General features: G+C 34.0%; 1 protein-coding gene across 1 annotated transcript; it reads left to right on the top strand.

Annotated features, from left to right (window-relative positions):
* Positions 1 to 12,868: 12,868 nt before the first annotated feature.
* Positions 12,869 to 19,719, top strand: LOC120347479 (organic cation transporter protein-like). The gene is made up of 14 exons (XM_039417478.2): positions 12,869 to 13,026; positions 13,297 to 13,413; positions 13,676 to 13,805; positions 13,960 to 14,063; positions 14,559 to 14,713; positions 15,139 to 15,263; positions 15,472 to 15,576; positions 16,129 to 16,215; positions 16,479 to 16,570; positions 16,794 to 16,876; positions 17,120 to 17,269; positions 17,421 to 17,529; positions 17,899 to 18,126; positions 18,596 to 19,719. Exons 1-14 carry the CDS (start codon positions 12,881 to 12,883, stop codon positions 18,678 to 18,680), a joined length of 1,716 nt encoding a protein of 571 aa, XP_039273412.2. The 5' UTR covers positions 12,869 to 12,880; the 3' UTR covers positions 18,681 to 19,719.

Genomic DNA, 19,719 nt, shown 5'->3' with positions numbered 1-19,719 from the left:
TGTGAGCGTCCACGGATGTGTTGTGCATATATATATTTGATTTTAACAAAATAGATTGCGTTCCGGTTGTTACGATTTTTCTAGCTCATCACTGCAAATATATATATATATATATATATGAAGTTACTGCTTTTTGATATCTTTGGTTCGCGTTCCCCAATTTATTACGTATTACAATTAGGTTTGAAGCTGAAGTTTTAAAATAAACGACTCCCACATTGTTGGTCCGACATACCCACACCTATATGCCATAGTGCCACTGTATGCGTCATGTAACAACAACAAATTTTACGTAATTCCAAAAATAGGTCCAACTTCACACAGAAAAATATTGAATAACACACAGCCTCGAGCGTTTAATATTCATTTTGTTTGATGATATTTATTAGTGTGACATATGGATATAAAAATAATAGTTCGTCAAAGTAAACATTGTTTACAGAAAGAAAATATAGTGAAGAATTTCACAGAATTGCAAATAATTGGAAAGAATAGGACTTGCAGTTGACGAACATTGCATTTGATTCGAATTTTCGCAATACAAGTTTGACACAACTGAAGTAGAGGTGAAATTACAGAAAATAGCTAAAATACAAAATCGATCAGAAAGAGCCCTTTGTTTATGTAACTTTAGGTAAAGCAACGTTACCTAACCCCTCTAATAGTATGTAGATGTACGGAAAAATGTCTATAATAAACAACAATCCCACAGGAGTTGTATGTGGACTTGTATGTAACTCATCATTACTTGAAAAATCAGTAAATCAACCGTATGGTGAAAATCCTTCAATGGAAGGTTAATGGGAGGTTTTTTCATAGTAATTTGGTTTAGTAGCGGTTCCCAATACAGTGAATAGATAACAAATATACCCTTATTTTAGCATGCTGATTTTGTTTAGTCGCAGTTAGGATGTAAGATTCAGAATTTCAAATCGAAGCGATTCGAATCAAGATCAATTCGAATCGATTCGAAGCAATTTAAGAAAAAGGGCTTGATTCTATTTGAAAAAAAAAAAATAAAATAATAGATACCACAAGGCAATTCCACGACACAGCGGCGCTGCTTTTATATCGACCAAAGGCGTTTATTATTCTTACGTTTACAGCTTTCCAAAGCCTTGACACTCCCAGAGTCGTTATATTTCATATTGGTAGCAGCTTTCGATGGACCAAAGGTTTCGCTCAATTTTGTTCGACTACTTAAAATGTTACAAAGTTTCACAAATATTTTAAACGTTTCTTCAAATTGTCTACATAATATTTTTATAGTAAAACACCATTGCTTCATATCTTTTTAAAAACATGTCTGTGATGCTTCTCTCGTCATCCTTGCGTCTTTTAAAGTCATGGCGCATACGGTACTAACTAGTGATTATCATTTGGATGAATTTTGAAGGTCAATTTTAGAAGAAACAATCGCTACACACCCTGTATTATTTGCAAACACAATTGTATGTGAGTAAATATGTAACTGAGTATACCTTTATAAAACAAAAAATAAACCTCAGCCGTAATATGTTTGGTAGTTGATACATCCATGCAGTGTGCTTTTCTAGTAACTAATTCTTTAAGCTCATTATTGTTATTTTATCAAAATGTATACTATATTTCTCCTAAATTTGATGAAAGTTAACGATAATATGATGGTATACTAAATAGAATCAGATTCGGAAATAATTTAATCGGAACATTGTGATTTGAAAATCGATTTGAAAAAAATGAGATTCTACTAAATATAGTGAATAGATATTCAGTAAGTTGCGAGAGCTAAAGAGCTCTACGATGCAATTCCATTCATTACTTCACAAATAACATTAACGATTTGCCTGCTTAAAAATTCTGCAAACTCATTTGTAAGTACTTGATTTGTTTTTAAACTTTGTTGAGCTGGACTAAAATTTGACTTTTATGAACATCTCACGACCCAATCAAAAATTATCACTCAGCTATTTTTCAGATTTGTTCCGAATAGACAAGACAAAGACAATCAATAATTGTACATAGTACACATTATGAACAAATCATTGATTAAGTGTGATTGATGAAACTGAAATTGCCCAAACATAGTATTTTCAATAAACGGCTCCATTCAGCGCAATGCTCACATTGTCACCAGGATCGAAGCGTTTTTGCAACTCGATTTTAATAACTGTCAGTGCTGAAAAAACATGTTTTGGACCACCAGCTGATGCATATAGTTTTGTCGACTACGCTTAGTAAAGTTGGCACACTCACCCACTCCCACGTGACAACAAATCCTTGCAACTTTGAATCTCAGAAAACCACTTGTGATGCAAGAATCCAATTATTTTGAGGTAATTCGGTCTGACAGATTTGAATAACCTTGCCGCGACCCATTTTCCAACATGGATCGCGACCAATACTTAAGAAACTCCCAAACCAGTGGCGGACCTAAACCCTTGTTTACTTTGGCTTTCACCTTTACAAAAAAACTTCCAAGATGTAGTAACACTCTGTTAGATTTTCAAATTTTCCATATAGAACAGACTTTTTTTTAAGAATTCTGTTACGATACAAATGAAAATTTTGATCAAACTTTTTTTGCTATTTGTAGATTGACTTAAAATTAGATTGATTTGTTTTAGTTAAAGACTGACATGAAAAGCTTTTTTATAATTATTGTGATTATCTTTATCTCTTCATCTCTCTGTCAAGATGTAGTACTTCAGTGTTCCGCTAAACCCGGTTGCCGGTTTGTGCAATGTGATCCAACTCCTCTGCGCTGGGATCAACCTGGTATTAGCATTGAGAACCATCTAAGAAGAAACGAATTCCCAATAACTTGCAGAACTCAGAAAGCAGCACAATCTCAAAGTAACGCAAACCTGTTGCCGCTCATCACTGGTAACATACAGGGTAAGGTGAATTTGGGATTTTTTCTTCTAATTTGAACGGTTGGAGATTCGTCAGGAGTTAGGTCTGTTTGGTATCGTAGGCGCCTTCAAAATGTTTCTGTCCATCTGACCATCATCATCACTGACAGTCTTCTTTGGTTAATATTAAAAACAAACAATATTTAGATGAGGCAAACATTATCCGATAAGTTTATAGATTTACTATGTTTCATGTTCAGTGTACATGCAGGTTATGGGCTAGTGTCGCTATTATACGCAACACGAAGTAGTTAATAAGTCATTATTGTTATTATAAAATTATAGAGATGCCATTCCTTGTATTGATGAGCTATTATTATTTGAAACGACAAGAATATTTCTGATTCGACATTGCCCGCTCAATTTATTACATTCTGTGGGTGACAATTTATTAGACTTTGAGGTGAAAACTGAGATGTGTAATCTGTGAGTTAAGTCTAACGCATTTTCCGCAATTGTGCCGCCCGAACAAACCAACAAATTATTGTTGATAGGTCTATGAATGTATCCTAAAGACACATAAATATATATATATTGATATCAAATAATGAAATTACTTGTGTTCTATTCAAGATATCCGAAGTATAAATTCAGACTTGAATGAAATCAAAAACAAAGTTGATGGAAATGCTGTTAAAATGAAAGGTGATTCCTTTTTATTTGAAGTAGCTAGCAAGCAGTGATGATGGTTATTAGGCTGTTGAGCCATGAACTGGGGCCGTAAATCTACCCCATTCTGTCTACGGTGTTTTATTTCTCAGCTAGCACGCGAATTTCAAACTTGCAAGTATAGTGCGGAGTGCAGATGGCCAAGTGGTCCAAGAATAATATCGTTGTCAAACATAACAGTCATAACTGATTTACTGGTTGCGCTAATATTTCATGTTTCAACAGAATTTGTGGGTTCCGACAAAAACTCAAAGTCGCAGTTCATGGGAATCACTGAAAATAGCGAAAAAATCCATAAACTGTCATTGGAAATAAGCGAGCTTCGTGAGACTAACAACAAACAAAAATCACAAATCAGTACACTTTCATCTAAATTAAGTCAGCTTAATAAAACCAACAGCGATCAAATATCAGAAATAAATGAACTTCGTAAGACTAACAAAATAATACGTGGACTACGTAGAGGAAACAGCAAACGTTCCTCTGAGATCAACGCATTGATAAAGGGTGAGTAAGAATACGTTACAAAAATAGAAACAGGCTTTAGATATAATTTTCATTTTATTTTGTGTTACTTTCATTTGAACAAAAAAGTTACATATGATATTGCAATTAGCAAAACAGCCGCAAGGAAAATTTAGTATTACCGTGTGTGAACTTTCACAGAATTTTCCAAATTAAGGGGGTCAAATATGAAGCCCACGAATCTACCCTATATGAACCTTGTTCGGATCAATTACAAGTCAAAGTACCAATATTTATTATAAAAATATTTTTTGTTTCATGTCGGTATTCATTTGACTTGCGGTCCATATATTTGAGCAATTTATCTCTTACAAATTGTTGTACTTTCTTTTTTTAGAAATGGCCTCGTTGGAACGAAAAGTTGCGGATAATACGAAGTGCTGCAATAGCGCATCTAGTAGCAGCCCTGCAAGCGGTTCGAGTGGTTTTCGTGTTGTTGGTGCTGCAAGTAGCACAAGCAGTGCAGGAGGTATAGTTCGTACAGTTACAAGTGTTTCACGTGGTACAAGCGGTCGTGCGAGCAGTACAAGAAGAAGGTTGTGAGACGATAAAGTCTTCAGACTCAATTTGAATATGACCAATTTAATATTAACTAAACTATCAATTTTTTCAAACAAAACCCTTTCGCAACTCAAGACCAAACTCGATGTCAGACTGAGAAAACTTGGTAGATCTATATCTTTTATCGAAATAACCTAACATGCTTTAAAATGTGTAAGTAGTTCAATTTAAAACTTTTGCATTTGACTTAATGTTTCCGAGTCTTAATCAAAACAAGGAAGCCGTGGTCAAGTACAAGAACACTATAAACGAGTGGCGGGCTACGGCCATGTACATATGCGGTGTTCGTTAAACCGAAAGCACGAGATACAAGACATATAAATGGATGTGTTTTATTGATGTCTATAAACGTACTGCTTATGCAACTGAGCGCATTCAATTTTGAAAACACTCTAAATCAGGGGTGGGCACGGTTTTAGGATCAGGGGTCAAAAATTTCGCCCACCTAGACTGGCGGGCCATGTAAGTATGACGTAAAAAGTTATTTTTTATAAACAATGTTTGCAGTGTTACAAAAGCAACAGTAAAGAACAATAGTTTTCGTGCCAAAACTAAATTTAATCGCAATCTCAACAAATTCCTTCAGCTGTTTTTAACTAAAACATCAAATTTTGGTTTCAGTTTGGTTGTGGTATCATCAGACGGGCCAGATTGAATTACCCAACGGGCCGTACTTTGCCCATGTCTGCTCTAAATGAAGAATCTGAAGATTATTTATTTTTTATAGGTTTGCTCACTTTTTCCTCACAGAGCAAAGTCTTAGAGACAATTAGTCACTGATATCTAAAGATAGATGAGCGGTTGGCCCTTACCTACCACAGCATGGTATTTGATTATTTCTAGTGTGATGCAATAGACCCTAAAGACCGCAAAGAGAATATGAGAGCAATAGATTGCTTAAAACCACATAACTGCTGATTATTCACCACTGGAAATTTGAGACCGATTAATTTTTCAGTCAAACGAAAAAACGATTTTTGTTCCAACAACAGTACGAACAGCTACAATTTAGCTAAATGATTCACGCGCCTACTCTGTATCTATTCAATAATCCTATCCATTAGGAAAATCCATTAGGTGTCTCGCACACAACTTCGAGCATGTGCTTGACGATATATTTACGCATTCGGAATATAGCGTTTAATCGGCTGCTCTTCCTTACGAGTGTATGCACGCAACATTGCGCCCAATTTTTTACCCCCAAAATGACAGAAAAATTGACCGGACATTTTTCAAAGTGGGTGTTGAGGAAGGTTTTCACAAAATCTTAAAATGTTGGTATTATGGATGACAATGTACCTGCTTCTGTTGAAGAAGAAGCAATTTTTTCTTTACTAGACATGGTAGTTATCAAAATTAACGCGTTTTTGTCGAAGAAAATCTACTCAAAAGGTCGAAAAAATACATTAAATCCAATTAATAAATTTGGGCAGATTTCAAAATGTGCCGATTGTGATTCAAAGATGCGTTGGGCTAATAAATGCTTCTATAGCAGTGGTTCCCAAACTTTTTAGAGTTGGGACCCACTATTTATTACCACATCTCATGGTGACCCATTTAATTTTTAGGACATAACAACAGCAATGGCTAATCATCACAAAACTACCGTGTTTCCTCGAAAATAATACCTGGTTGAAAATAAGACCTAATTTGAATTTTAAAAATGATTTTAATTAAACCCTACCCTTCAAATAAATTTAACATGTGTGGGAGAGGAAAGGTTCAATAACCTGAGGTAAGGTGAAGTTCACCCCACTATTCAAGATTGTGTGATATCACAATTATGATTATTGTCACTTGATTTTTTTTATAGGAAATACAAATAAAAACAATGGATGTCGGTTTTCATATGTTTATTAAAAAATCTCGTGCTTTTCTACAATGTATTTTTATTTTTAATGTATCGACCAAAACACCTCTTCCAAAAAAAAAACATAGTGTTGTTCTTCAAAAGAAAATAAATCTAAATCCTGTCTAAATTTCAGGGAAACACGGTTAGAAGTGCTTTACAGTGTACGAAACTGCTATGCGTAAAAAAAAGCCACATGGTCATTCTTTGTGTTTTTTTGTTCCTTCGAGAAGATCGTAAAATGGAAACTTTCACAGATTAGAATTTAAATTCAATTTTGAAGATTTACGTAGTCGCCACCACCGATTCTAATAACCAGTATAATTAATCAAAGCTTTCTACATCTTTTCACGACCCACTAGATTCCTTTTGCGACCCAGTTTGGGAACCGCTGCCCTATAGCAATAATTGACACGGATTGTACTAAAATTGTATGTGGACGGAAGTTATTGTGTAACTACATCGCCAGGTTAAATGAACATCTGAAAAAAAAAGTCATATCTTCTCTACGAGGTACAGGAGTCAAACATATCCTTGCTACTAAGTAAGTCTTCACTTGAACTAGCAGGAACAGTTCTTGACTGGAAAAGGATGTGGTTACAATTTTGGGTGCTCCCGAAGTATGCGAACCAAGATGGCGGACATCGAAATGTAACATGGGTAACAGGTTAGGGTTAAGCGATAATTTTTTTCCAATTTTCCTCATTTTAGTCCTATTATCAGTTTGAAGACTAGCCAAGATCCTCCCGCTCTTGTAGTATTGTAGTATTTATACCTAAAATTATGGCCTAACCCTAACCTAGTACACATATTACATTCCAATGTCCGCCATCTTGGTTCGCATACTTCGGGAGCCCCCAATTTTGAGTATTCCAATCAATCTTCAATTTACTCGGAAGTGCACATCATTTAATAAAAATAAGACCACATAAAATTCGCATGACAAATACATACCAACATTTCCTATTTTTTCTCACTTTTGAGCATTTGTGTTTAATCTCCACGGATACGTGCACACAGTGGCTGCTTTTGTGCAAGCTCCTACTGCTCACCAATTCCCATATCCACATATACTATTCTTTTTAAACAACACCCAAGGTGACTAAAAATGAAACTCATAACCTATACCGTTTTATGCCACCACGTGGTCCAAAAAGTCCGTGGGTCGAAAAGTCTGTAAACCCGTTTATGAATTCAGTTTCTAAACATAATCTACATGTGGGAATTTGTATACATTGATTTCTTACTCATTATGGAAACTAGCAAATAGTTTATAACAAAATTAGTACATTATAAAGATCAAGGCAAGCCACCTAATTCCGAACTGACGAAGAGAGTAGGTGTTAAAGATACTGGTGGGAAAATAGACGAGGAGCTACAACCAGAGAATAAAGAGGTACAAAATAAAATAAAGTTCGAACAGGTTCATTAGATTGTTATCACAATACAACGTACACCAAAAAAATGACCCCAAGAATAAATAAAAGAAATCACTGATTCAAACATCAAATATAAGTGCAGGCTTAAATTTATTTGTACTTGAATATAGTTAGGTTCAAGTCTTTGTTTGTTGATCGGTTGATTTTTCTATTCATTGCGCTTTTGTGCGAATGTACGTCTCCAGTTGCGATTTACGCAGGTTGTGCTCTCAGCTGTAAACGATGATAAATAGGCAGCTGTATCACATGAATCAGTTCCAAGATTAACTTGGTGAACATTTGAAAACTTAGGTACGATGGATTATTTTAAGAAATTGGTAAAATCAAATAGCCTTGATCAGCCTGACAGTGGGGTTTCGTTCGCACAGTCAACAAAATGCTAATTTGATTGATCTTCAACAGTTCGTTATTTGATTGGAAAAAGTTGTTCTAGAACTACAAATGATGTTATGTGTCTCAAAAAATGAGCATGATTTATTATGCTAATTATTGGAAAAATTTGTTTTAGTACTGAAAATAATGTTGTTGCGTGACAAGGATTTACTTTGGGGTCAAAATGAGTTGTTTTTGATTAAGTTTTGTTGATATATCGTTAGTGTACTGTTTGACTTCGGTTTAAATATTCGTCTATTGTGTTGGTTATTGTGGTTATATAATAGGAAATATGCTATAGTTGTTCTATCATATCAACTATTTTTGAGCTTCAAAAAAGGATCATATCTGAATTTCACTATTTTGGGGAATTTCGTAAACGTTTTTATAATGTTATAATTATTTCGTCAGAAAGATAAAGTTTTTGCCCGTTTTCCGTAATTGATTGGAATGATGACTTTGTTGTTAATTTATACCAAAACATTTCGTGGACCCAGTAAGAGGAATATAATTGAACTTAAGTCAAATTTAGTTCGTTTTTGTTTTTTGTAGTTTGACTTACGTGTTTTGTTATATTGAAAGTATCTGTCCAAGTTTTTGCCTATTTTATTGTAAAGTTATTTTAATTATGCGTTTATACCCACAATATATTTTGATTTTAAAAACAAATTATCATCAAATTTTTGGGTTGGTGTTTACCGCTATGATAATTAATCGTTACGATTTCATTTGACAGTGTCGACATGCATGCATGATTTTATGGCACCGCGGCTTTGTTTTAAAATAAATATAAGAGTTAGATCAGGCTTGACCAAATGACTGTGTAATATCTCAGGATACCTTTCCAATTGCTTCTGTTTATAAAACGGTTCGAAAAATATACTGATCGAAGCTGTTTCCCACCGTTTCAAGATATGGCAAAATGGTGCATTGCAATTCCTATTTAGTGAAGCAGCCGCAGGCGAACCATATTTTAAGTACAACTATGGTATCACTGTGCGGGCATAGCATGACATTTAGCCCTGCCTTGACGACTAAACAATCCCTTACCCGACTGCTACCTGCATTCATTCTTCTTTGGTTGATAAATGTTTGTCAATTTTCTGATTGCTGCAACTACACTAAAACTCTGTCATAAACGAAACGGCAACTGAAAATATTTAATTAACCATAGATTTTGATAAAAATAAAACGAAAAAGAATACGAGAAAGTCGGGTGAACCCGAATAATACAAATACAAGAAAGCCGAGCTCCAATTCGTTTTTCTGTTTTTTTAAGGGTGAAGGATTTGAAATTTTGGAAACTAAGGACTTTCATTCTACTATTTTTTTAATCCTTGATACAATATGTGCAATAGGGTGAAAAATCACTTTGATTAAAAAAAAATGTTTTGAAAATGACCTTCGTTGATATATATCGTTGAAGGACCCATTATTGATATCGGGATATTATTTCTCAGCGTTTCAAAAACCTTTGACACGATTGATTATCATTATACGATTATGGTGTGGAAAAAATATATTGAAACCGCAATTGCACAGAATTAACATTTAATTTAACCATTTATATTTTGTATTATCGAGACTTATTTTTGCCTCGTCATTTCCCTTGCATGCACTTGGTGTGTTTAAATATCTCATTATGACGAAATAATTCTCTATTGAACAAAATATCAGCTGTACAAATAGAAAGGTTAATCGAGGAAGGGCAAATTTAATTACTCTCTAAATATTTATCTCTAAACTTGTTTCCTTTTGCAAAATATTCATTCATGGTATGTTCGTTCGTTAGAAGCAAAGCGTTTTTGCCATACACTTGAAAATATTATGAAAATAAATGTACAATGCAAACGATATTCTACATTCCCGCGTGTTAATATTATTGAAAAGTTATCAACAAGACTATTGTTTGCACTAGGCAATAATAGGACAGACGAAATAATTTTATTCAAATAGACATGATCCTCTGTTGTTCCAGAAAGTGATTCGGGATGAATTTCAAGATCATTTAAAATTTGTTTTAGTTTTTAAACTTTTCATTTGAATTTGTGAATATAGTTCATGCAACCTAACTAACTAACTTTACACTGATGGGACATGGTAGAAATGAATTGTAGTGCATTTAAATGAATATAGTTCATCATATATCGAAATTGCGGATCGAATATATAGCATAGTTAAAGTTTGGACCGTAATCACCCACTTCTTAGTGGTTTTTGAGAAAATGAATTTATCACGTCAGAGATTGTCACAAATGCAAATTTCAAGTTTTAAGTTATATTTCCTATACCATTAAATGCGCTATTGTTCAAGTGAAATTACTGAAATTATTTACAAGCCTCGATTTGTAAATTTCCATAACCACATTAAGTTTGTTCGACAGGGCGTATAAATTTACAAAGTCGTTTCACACTATAACAAACCAATGATTGCAAACACTGTAGATGCAGGGCATATTTATACCAGGCAAATAAACTTTTGTTTGATTTGCGCTTCTTTTGTAATTACTGAATGCAATTGTCGTCATCCTAACCTATCCATTATACTTTGAAGAAATCCATCAAAACAGCAATCGTAAATTGACAGGGTGATAATATATATATTAGGAATTCTGAAGTAATTGTATGTCTTCAGGTTGAAGTTCAGAAAATATAAACAAAATCTGTGCATGCCTGCGCACGCCTTTATTTAACTGCCGAGATTATTCAAAGAAAACAATTTAATTAATATACTCGCACAGATATGTCGTTTAAGTTCGCCGATGTACGAATCATGTATGACAAACTCTATATGTAGTATATATTTTCCGTACGAGGTTACGCAATTGCGAATAGTATGAGTCCCAGAATAGGTAAAAATGTTTACACGGTGCGAACTATTCAGAAAAGATAGCATAATAGCATGTTATGAAGAAATTGGTATGATTTATTGAAAAATCCAACAAACAGTATGAATCATAAAGAAAAACGCTGGAAATTTAAAAATATGTTTTCGAAAACTTTCATAAACTTCATGAGATTCCGATTATATATAGTTCAGGTATTACGAGTCTATTCAATTTATAAGTATACTTGATAATATGGAAGCGTTCTTGAGTTATTCTTCGTTGGGATGAAGTATAACGAACTTCGGAGAGAACTGTGGACCGCGCCTATATTGCTAGACAAAAGTCACACCGCCTTTTGCCGCCGCTTTTATTGTCAAAAAGTGGTAAAAATTATAAGAATCTTTTGTGAGGTAAAGCTAACGAGAATGTCCAATTGTGGCAAATTTTTTTTTGTGAAAAATGAGTATTAAACAAACGAATTTTTGCTGAAACGAAGTTTTAATGAGAAGGCAGTTTTTTGTAGACGAGTCAAAGAAACAAGTTTCGTCAGTTCCATATCTAGCATTCGCGACTCAGAGAAACGGTTTGTGGGTAAATTTCTAATAATTTTGCATTAGGTACATATAAAAATGATATAATGGAAATAAATTGATCTTTGCTGAACCGGTCAAAGTCATGACATGAGTATAATATGCTGGAAAGTGAATACTTTCAACAAAAAGAGTAAGACTCAAAGACAAACATTTTGAGACCTTTCTTCGCGAAGCCGTCGTGACAGAGAGTGTACACAAATTTAGATAAGTATAAAAGGCGAATCGGCGAACGACAGTCAATAGAAATAGAAAATATCAGTCGATAATAATGCAACGCTACAGCTATGGAAAGCTTCGTTTGCAACGTTATATGAATTGAGATAATACTTTTCTATACACCACAATCCACACCAATTCTTGAAACAGGAGAAAGTTTGTCTTTCACCACGTTATTGGCAAAATGTAGCCGTGGGCGGATAATATCTTTTTAGAATCTGTTCCAGAGAACCTTGAGCGGTCAATGATTCATTCTCATAAAATCACTTTTCTCAGACGGTTTTCACCCGCAAATACCAGTTTCGCTTGTGCGAATGCCCACAAAAAGTGTATCAGAACTCGCACGCATACAAACTACCTACAATAGAAAATTCAACTCAGTGGGGTTCAATTGATGATTAAGCAGGGATGCGATGTTAGAAAAAACATGACGTTTTTTGACATATACTTTACGTGGCAAACAACGCGAAAAAAAATGTTTTTATTCTTGTATAGGTCAAATCTTAAATTAACCTAAATTGCATATTATTTATTGTCGGTATTTCTTGATAACTAAATATCACCTATATTCCTGACTGGTTTAAATATTAATTGCAACCATAGTATTTTATTCGATATGTTGTTACATATGTAAGGTATCGTGTCAAATGACGTAGTGTCAACAGTGCAAACTAGTAATGAAATTATAGTAAATCCCGTAGTGTTGCAATTTGAACGAGAGTTCATCGTCTTTCAGAGACGAATATGATGATCCGTTAACTTTGATAAATGTGTTTGACACATGTTTTGCTGCTGGGACGCTTTCTGAAAAAATACACTAGAATCCATCAAATATGGATAAAAGTAGCTGCGTCCTTTTAAATAAGAAGTTGCATAAAATTACTTATGAAAACACTACGAAGTTAATTCATATTTATTTCAGTGAAAAGTAAAATATGCTGGACTTCGACTATTTATTAGAAAGAGTTGGTACATTTGGCAAGTACCAGATAATTGTTTTTATATCACTGTGTTATTTTGGTATACCATCAGGCCTGAATGCACTCGCATCGGTGTTTTTGTCATATACACCAGAGTACAGGTGAGTTCCCACATATCAAATAAAACTTCAAAAATTAATATTTTAGTTAAAAAAAAAAAACAGAACGATTGGTATATAATAACCACGAATAAAACAAAAAATCGAACATTTTCATTATACATAAATATTATTATAAATTGATAACCAAATTTTTCTTTTCATTTTGCATAAGTTCCTTCAATCAAGACAACTGTTGTTCTAAAAGCAATGCTGACATTAGTGACCTCTTCAGAAGGGCGTTAACGCTGAACGAAATACATTTGTTTTTAGATGTCTTATGTACCCGTTAGACAACTCTTCTCTTTACCCAAATTTGACCAATGAAGAATTGTTTAATCTAACAACTCCACTCGACGACAAAAATAATCCAATTGATGCATGTCAAAGGTAACACTAAGATGTAGTTGAAAAGGATGCAAATTCTTGTTCATGTAAATAAATCAATTTCCTCATGGCAATAATACCAGGCTTGTAATACTACATGTAGTCTTTTGATAAAACAAACAAATTCAATTATATTCGTTGTCAATGAGCGACGTCGACCTGATTGTTTGTAACGTACTCAATGCCGTTAATCAATAACTCTTGACAGAGACTCACCAGCTAAATAAATTGATCAAACTAGGAAAAACAATGTTTTCGTATACAGGTACGGATACGATTTAACAGAATGTTCTGGACCAAATGATTTTTCCTGTGTGAACAAAAGTGAGCCACTTGTGTCTTGTGACGAGTACTATTATAACGATAGTCCTTTTGAGAAAACTACAGTAACAGAGGTATGCATGCATCTTGTTCATGCCAAAAAAGATTTTGGATTTGTTTATAATTTTGTTTTCTCTTGAACTTTAATCTTTTTATACAGCTTTGCATGATTTCAAGGTCACAACTCATCTTTTAAGAATGAGTTTATATTGAGATATTTTCATTCAGTTCGATCTTGTCTGCGATAGAAGAATATCACATTCACTGTCAAGTTCGGCATACATGATTGGAATGTTTGTTGGATCACTACTCTTTGGAAATATTGCAGACAGGTTAGTCTTGATATTAGTTTATGTAATCATATAAGAAAGTTGAATATGTTTCGGACCATAGAAGTTATGTTCTAGATCAGGGGTGTGCAAGGTTTTCGGACAAGGGGCTGAAAATTTTGCCCATCGGGTCTGGCGGGCCATGTAAGTATGAAGTAAAAGTTACATTTTATGGACAATATTTAAATGTTATGTGTTTAAATGTTACAAAAGCAAGAGAAGAAAACAATAAGCCTCGTGCCAAAACGCAATTTAATCGCAATCCCAACAAATTTCTCGAGCTATTTTTTGCTAAAACAGCAAAATTTGGTTTTAGTTTGGTTGTGACAGCATCAGGCGGGTCATATTGAATTACCCAACGGGCCGCATTTCACCCGCGGGCCGTAGTTTGCCCATGTCTATTCTAGATTGAAAGTATGCTCAAAATGACATATTTTATGCTGCCGTAAATAAAAGGGTATATTGTGAAACTACAATAAAACATTCTTTTAAATTTAGATTCGGCAGGAAATTCACTATAATTCTCACATGCTATGGCATGCTCTTCTCGATGCTTGGTGTTGCCTTTTGTAACATGATTGAACTGTTCTCATTTACTCGGTTTCTCGTGGCAACATTTGCAATGGGATGCAATGTTGCAATATTCTGCTATAGTATGAACCTTTTATATTTTATACCAGAGGCGCATTTTCATGACAACATACCTACAGTTCATATGCACCCAAAGTCAATATATATATTATAGTATAACGTGATACAGAGATTTATTCGTGAAATATTCATTTACAATTTTTGCAAGCATTCTATAGTAGTTTTAGCCGATTACAATGCTGTAAACAATAGAATACATTTTGTGCACAAATTCAAAATGAATGCATTTTCAGTGGGTAAATTTGTCATTTTATCGTTAATTAGAATGGTACCCAAAAAAGTTACAAAACAAGATTTGCATAACAGCAACACATGTTGTAATATATATATATATATATACCACTCACAGTATTTGTGTGCTTGTAGGAAGAAAATATGAGATAAGATAATACTAAGTAAGCTTCATGCGTACTTCACCACTTTACAGTTATGGAAATGGTCGGAACCAAGTGGCGAACACTCGTTGGAATATCCTATCAAATGGCATTTGCAATTGGCTACATGTTATGGTCTGGGATTGCATATCTTTACCGAGATTGGCATCAAATGGAGGTTCGTATTCTCGTTATGGATTTCAATGAAATCTTTATGCATTAGATACTTTTTTAATGTTATGACTCGGTTTAATTTTAAAATATTCAGCAGTCTCTTAATTACCTAATCGTGCAATGATTCAAATTAGCGTGATTCTTCTTTTTCTTACGCAAATTGTAGGCTGCTCGTTTTTATATATAAAATATTGTTCACACTTACTTTTTAGCTAGGAGCTGTAGTTATGAGTGCGCCGCTTGCAATCATTGTTTTGATTGTACCAGAGTCTGGTAGATGGCTTTTTACAGCAGGAAAAGAGAAAAAGGGAAAAAAGGTTTGTCTTCAAAAAATGAAAAAACTTGGATATAGAATCTAAAATAAATTATGTATACTCTCAAGGCATTATCGAGAAGGTACCGTAATACTATCCTAAATGGTACAACAGTATCGCAAAAGTTTTAAGATGGTTAGCAAATATAGCTTAAGAGAATATTATGATTAAAATCTCCTAGCAATTGGTTGACAAATATCAACACTAAAGGAGGTTGAGTTAGAAGAAAATTCACAACAACAACCGATCGAGACGGTATTTAAATTCATGAAATGTGGAAAAAATAGAAAAAAAAATCGTACATATAAAGTTATTCGATTTTAGTGTAATTTAATGGTTATTGAGTATATGCAGAATGTAGAATGTTTGGAATGATATAATTCATCATTGAATTTTGGGAAATATTTGCAACAAATGGCAATTAGAAGTTATCCTCGGACCTTTAAATTCATTAACTTGATACTTTCTAAAAAATCCTCATTAAAGTTAGTTCGAAGCTAATTTCATTTTTCCACAATGGCAGCTTTGTAAATACATCTTTGTGAATTGTTGTAGGTTGTCTCCATAATGGCAAGATTGAACAAAGTCAAATTGGACGAAAATATTTGGAGTGAAGCAGAAAAATCCGCCCAAGAAAGAGAGGTTCGTTAACATATTATATTAACACATTATATCGCTACAAACCAAATTTTCCTCTTGCTGAAATACCATTGCATAAAAAATGAAATCGGGTGGAATCAAGAAATGTCAAGTCGAAGTGGGAATTTCGGTATTGGGATGCAGACTGGCCGCCTCTACAACGTTATATTCATATGAACACATGCAATTATTATAGAAAACAATTAGATATTATATTAGTTCATACTAGCAATAGCACGGCGTAGATGCAATGTTTACCATTACAGAATGACGAAACAGATGACACGAGTTACTCGACGATAGATTTGTTTAAACATTCCAAGTTGAGAATAGTAACACTGAAAGTTGGATTTAACTGGTAAGGAACGACAGCATTTCAGTAATGTCTATTCTAATTTCTAACCAACTAAGTATACAAACAATTCAATCTTTTTTATGAGACATAATGATATAGCCCTAGAAATAGGATCAAGATTTGACGTTTCCTTGATGAAAATATTGTGAAATGATGCTTTTAAGCTGTGCTGTAATTTTCCACGAATAAGTTTATCAATCTTTCTTATGTCAAACAATTTTCTCAGGGCGGTGAACAGCATGGTGTATTATGGAATTTCCCTGAACGCTGGATCTCTGGCAGGAGACATATTTCTTAATAATATATACGGTGAATTGTTTTATCCATATAATAGTACAAATGACGGTATCTGATTACTGTATTCTATGATTATGAAGCTTTGTTTTGCAAAAATATAACCGTTTTGATGCATGTCGGCATAAAATTTTACCAAAAGCTTCCCTGTTCATGCAAAACCATACAATATTCTAATAAAAACTTTTTTATAGCATCCCAATTCGCATATACGCGTAATTTTTCTAATTTAAAATTTGCTTTCAATTTATTCTTTAGCTGGAGTATTAGAAATTGCAAGCTATACAGTTTGTGCCGCCACCATGGATTTTGTTGGGCGTCGTCTTCTGCTGACAATTACATTAACTGGAGCAGGAGTGGCTTTATTAGTCAGTACAATTGTCAATGCATTTGCAGATGGAGATGAAAGTAACTTTCTTTGCATTATTTTAGTAATTATTTAGTTTGTCTAATTACTTTGCTTTCTAACAGCATGTACAATTAATGACTAGCATAACAGGTTTCCTCTCCAGAATTTTATGGTTTGTTATGCGATGTGATTTCTTCTTTATTCTTCCAGGCCTTATATTGGTTGGTGTTGTGTTTGCCTTCATCGGAAAAGCACTTGTGTCAGGATCGTTTGCTGTCATTTATAATTTCACGGGAGAATTGTTTCCCACAGTAGTCAGGTGAATATTTCAATATTTTATTATACAAAATAAATTCAGATTTAAGAATTTTTCGATAAATCTTACATTCTTGATATAGACAACTTAGTCTGAAAGCATAATATATAATGCAAAATGGTCGATAAGTAAAAATGTACTGCATTCTGTCAAACAAATATATGTATTTCTCCATGGCCTGAACCAGTCAAGAATCGATCAAATGTTAAGAATGTCGGTTGCAAATTTTACCAAAACCTCTGAAATAACTATATCAAAAGCGCATAAATTTAGTAAGATTCACGCCACTCCTACTGTTTGAAAATTTTCACACTAATTCAAATATTCCTCAACTTGACAACTTCAGCACAATTCTGATTTGACCATATTTAGGAGCAACGGTATAGGATTTGGTTCAATGAGTGCCAGGATTGGGAGCGTTTTGTCACCTTTTATCATCGGTCTTCAAGATTATGTGTCATGGTTACCGAATACCATATTCGGGGCGGTGGCAGTGATTGGCGGTCTCTTGTCTCTGACTTTCCGCGACACTACAGGCAAACCGATGATGGAAACCATCGAAGAAGCAGAATTATTCTACGCAGGAAAGGACATATCAAGGCGGGTGGCCATTTGAAATATTATTTGTATTTAATATTGATATCTATCACACCTCTAGCGACAATACGGCATCAATTTTATGCAATAAGTGAACAGGCACTCCCGAAGTATGTGAACCAAGATGGCGGACACCGGAACGTAGTATGTGTACCAGGTCAGGGTTAGGCCATAATTTTATACCAATTTTCCCTATTTTAGTTCTTTTACGAGTTCGGGGACTAGCCAAGTGACTCGCAGTACTTGTACCTGAAATGATGGCCTAACCCCAACCTGGTACACATACTACGTTCCGGTGTCCGCCATCTTGGTTCACATACTTCGCGATTACCAGTAAACGTACTATTATTGTCTAATGTGTGAAAACGTTATGTATATATATATATATACAATCGCATTCCCATTATTATTAGTTATACCTATAACTAATATTAAAAAAAACACTAAAAAAATAACAAAATTATCTCTTCAGGAGAGAGAAAATGACTGAAGGATACGACAATAAAGCAGCTATTGTTGTCGACGAAGACGAACGCAAGACATCAACTCAGCTTTAATTCAGCCACGTGGCGGGCAAAAAGTGGTCGGCGTAAAAACAAAATGGTTGAGACTTTCAAAATACAAACTTTTAGTAATGGTATTTTTTGTTAAACTTTTTTGAAATACACCTCATATTGGAATAAAAATTAATAAAAAGCGGGCAGGGTTAGAGGAAAATATGAAATTAATCGATGCTGAAATACAAATACCTACATTTAATTTAATAAAGCATTACGCCACGAACAAAGTATGAAATATCGGGTTCTAAATCGTAAAGAGGAGTAGAAAAGAAGTTTCATCAGACTCCAAAATATTAAAAAAGCGATTATAGATTTTACTATAAAATAAATTTTTGACTTCTGACTCAAATAGTTGACTCCGAAAACTTGATGACATGAGCTTTTAACTTTATGAAATTTTATTTACTAATATTGTACTATACTATTATCAGCTCTTCTACTCGGCCATGGTCCTACTGCGTGATTATGGTTCGTTAACGGCGACCAGGTATAAACAGGCATATTCATGAGAATAGGACTCTTATAAAAATCCTCCCATGGGATGTAATAGCACACTTTTGTATTTCCTACTTTTTTACTCATTCTTTTTTCTTTAGATACTTGTTTCTATTATTTACTTAAAAATTACGGCAACTAAATTCACAACCATTGGATTATTAGAAAAATGGACACAGATTTCCACTGCTAAATGCGGGTACGAAAATTGCGGTCATACCAGTGTAATCGGCAGAAGTAGAGCGCTCTTATTACTTGAGCAAGTTGCGAAAACGAACATTACATGCGTTTGTTATGTATATAAACTATGTGTACATTTGATCTGCATATAACATCAAACGGGAGGAAATGAGTTCGGGAATCCGCGGGATTAACTGAATTATTAAGAACAGTCGAAGAGCGGGAAATTGATAATTTGCTGAATGCGCAGGTGGACTCAGAAATAAAATTTCCAGTGTGATACTAAATTGTCAAAGTTAGACAATACATCTGAATTTTTTAAGTTATCGATGTCAATAAATTTTGTCGTTTTCCGTGTAGT

The sequence above is a fragment of the Styela clava genome, chromosome 11 (genome assembly GCF_964204865.1).
Source record: "Styela clava chromosome 11, kaStyClav1.hap1.2, whole genome shotgun sequence".
NCBI lineage: Eukaryota > Metazoa > Chordata > Ascidiacea > Stolidobranchia > Styelidae > Styela > Styela clava.
Note: the sequence above shows the minus strand (reverse complement) of the source record. Positions and strands in the feature narration are given on the sequence as shown.

Bases quoted from the DNA above. Each gene is read 5' to 3' on its own strand.
- LOC120347479 (XM_039417478.2), top strand. From the start codon at position 12,881: ATGCTGGACTTCGACTATTTATTAGAAAGAGTTGGTACATTTGGCAAG. The intron at 17,270-17,420 runs GTAACTTTCTTT...TTATTCTTCCAG, and splicing joins ATTTGCAGATGGAGATGAAA to GCCTTATATTGGTTGGTGTT. The intron at 18,127-18,595 runs GCGGGTGGCCAT...TTATCTCTTCAG, and splicing joins GCAGGAAAGGACATATCAAG to GAGAGAGAAAATGACTGAAG.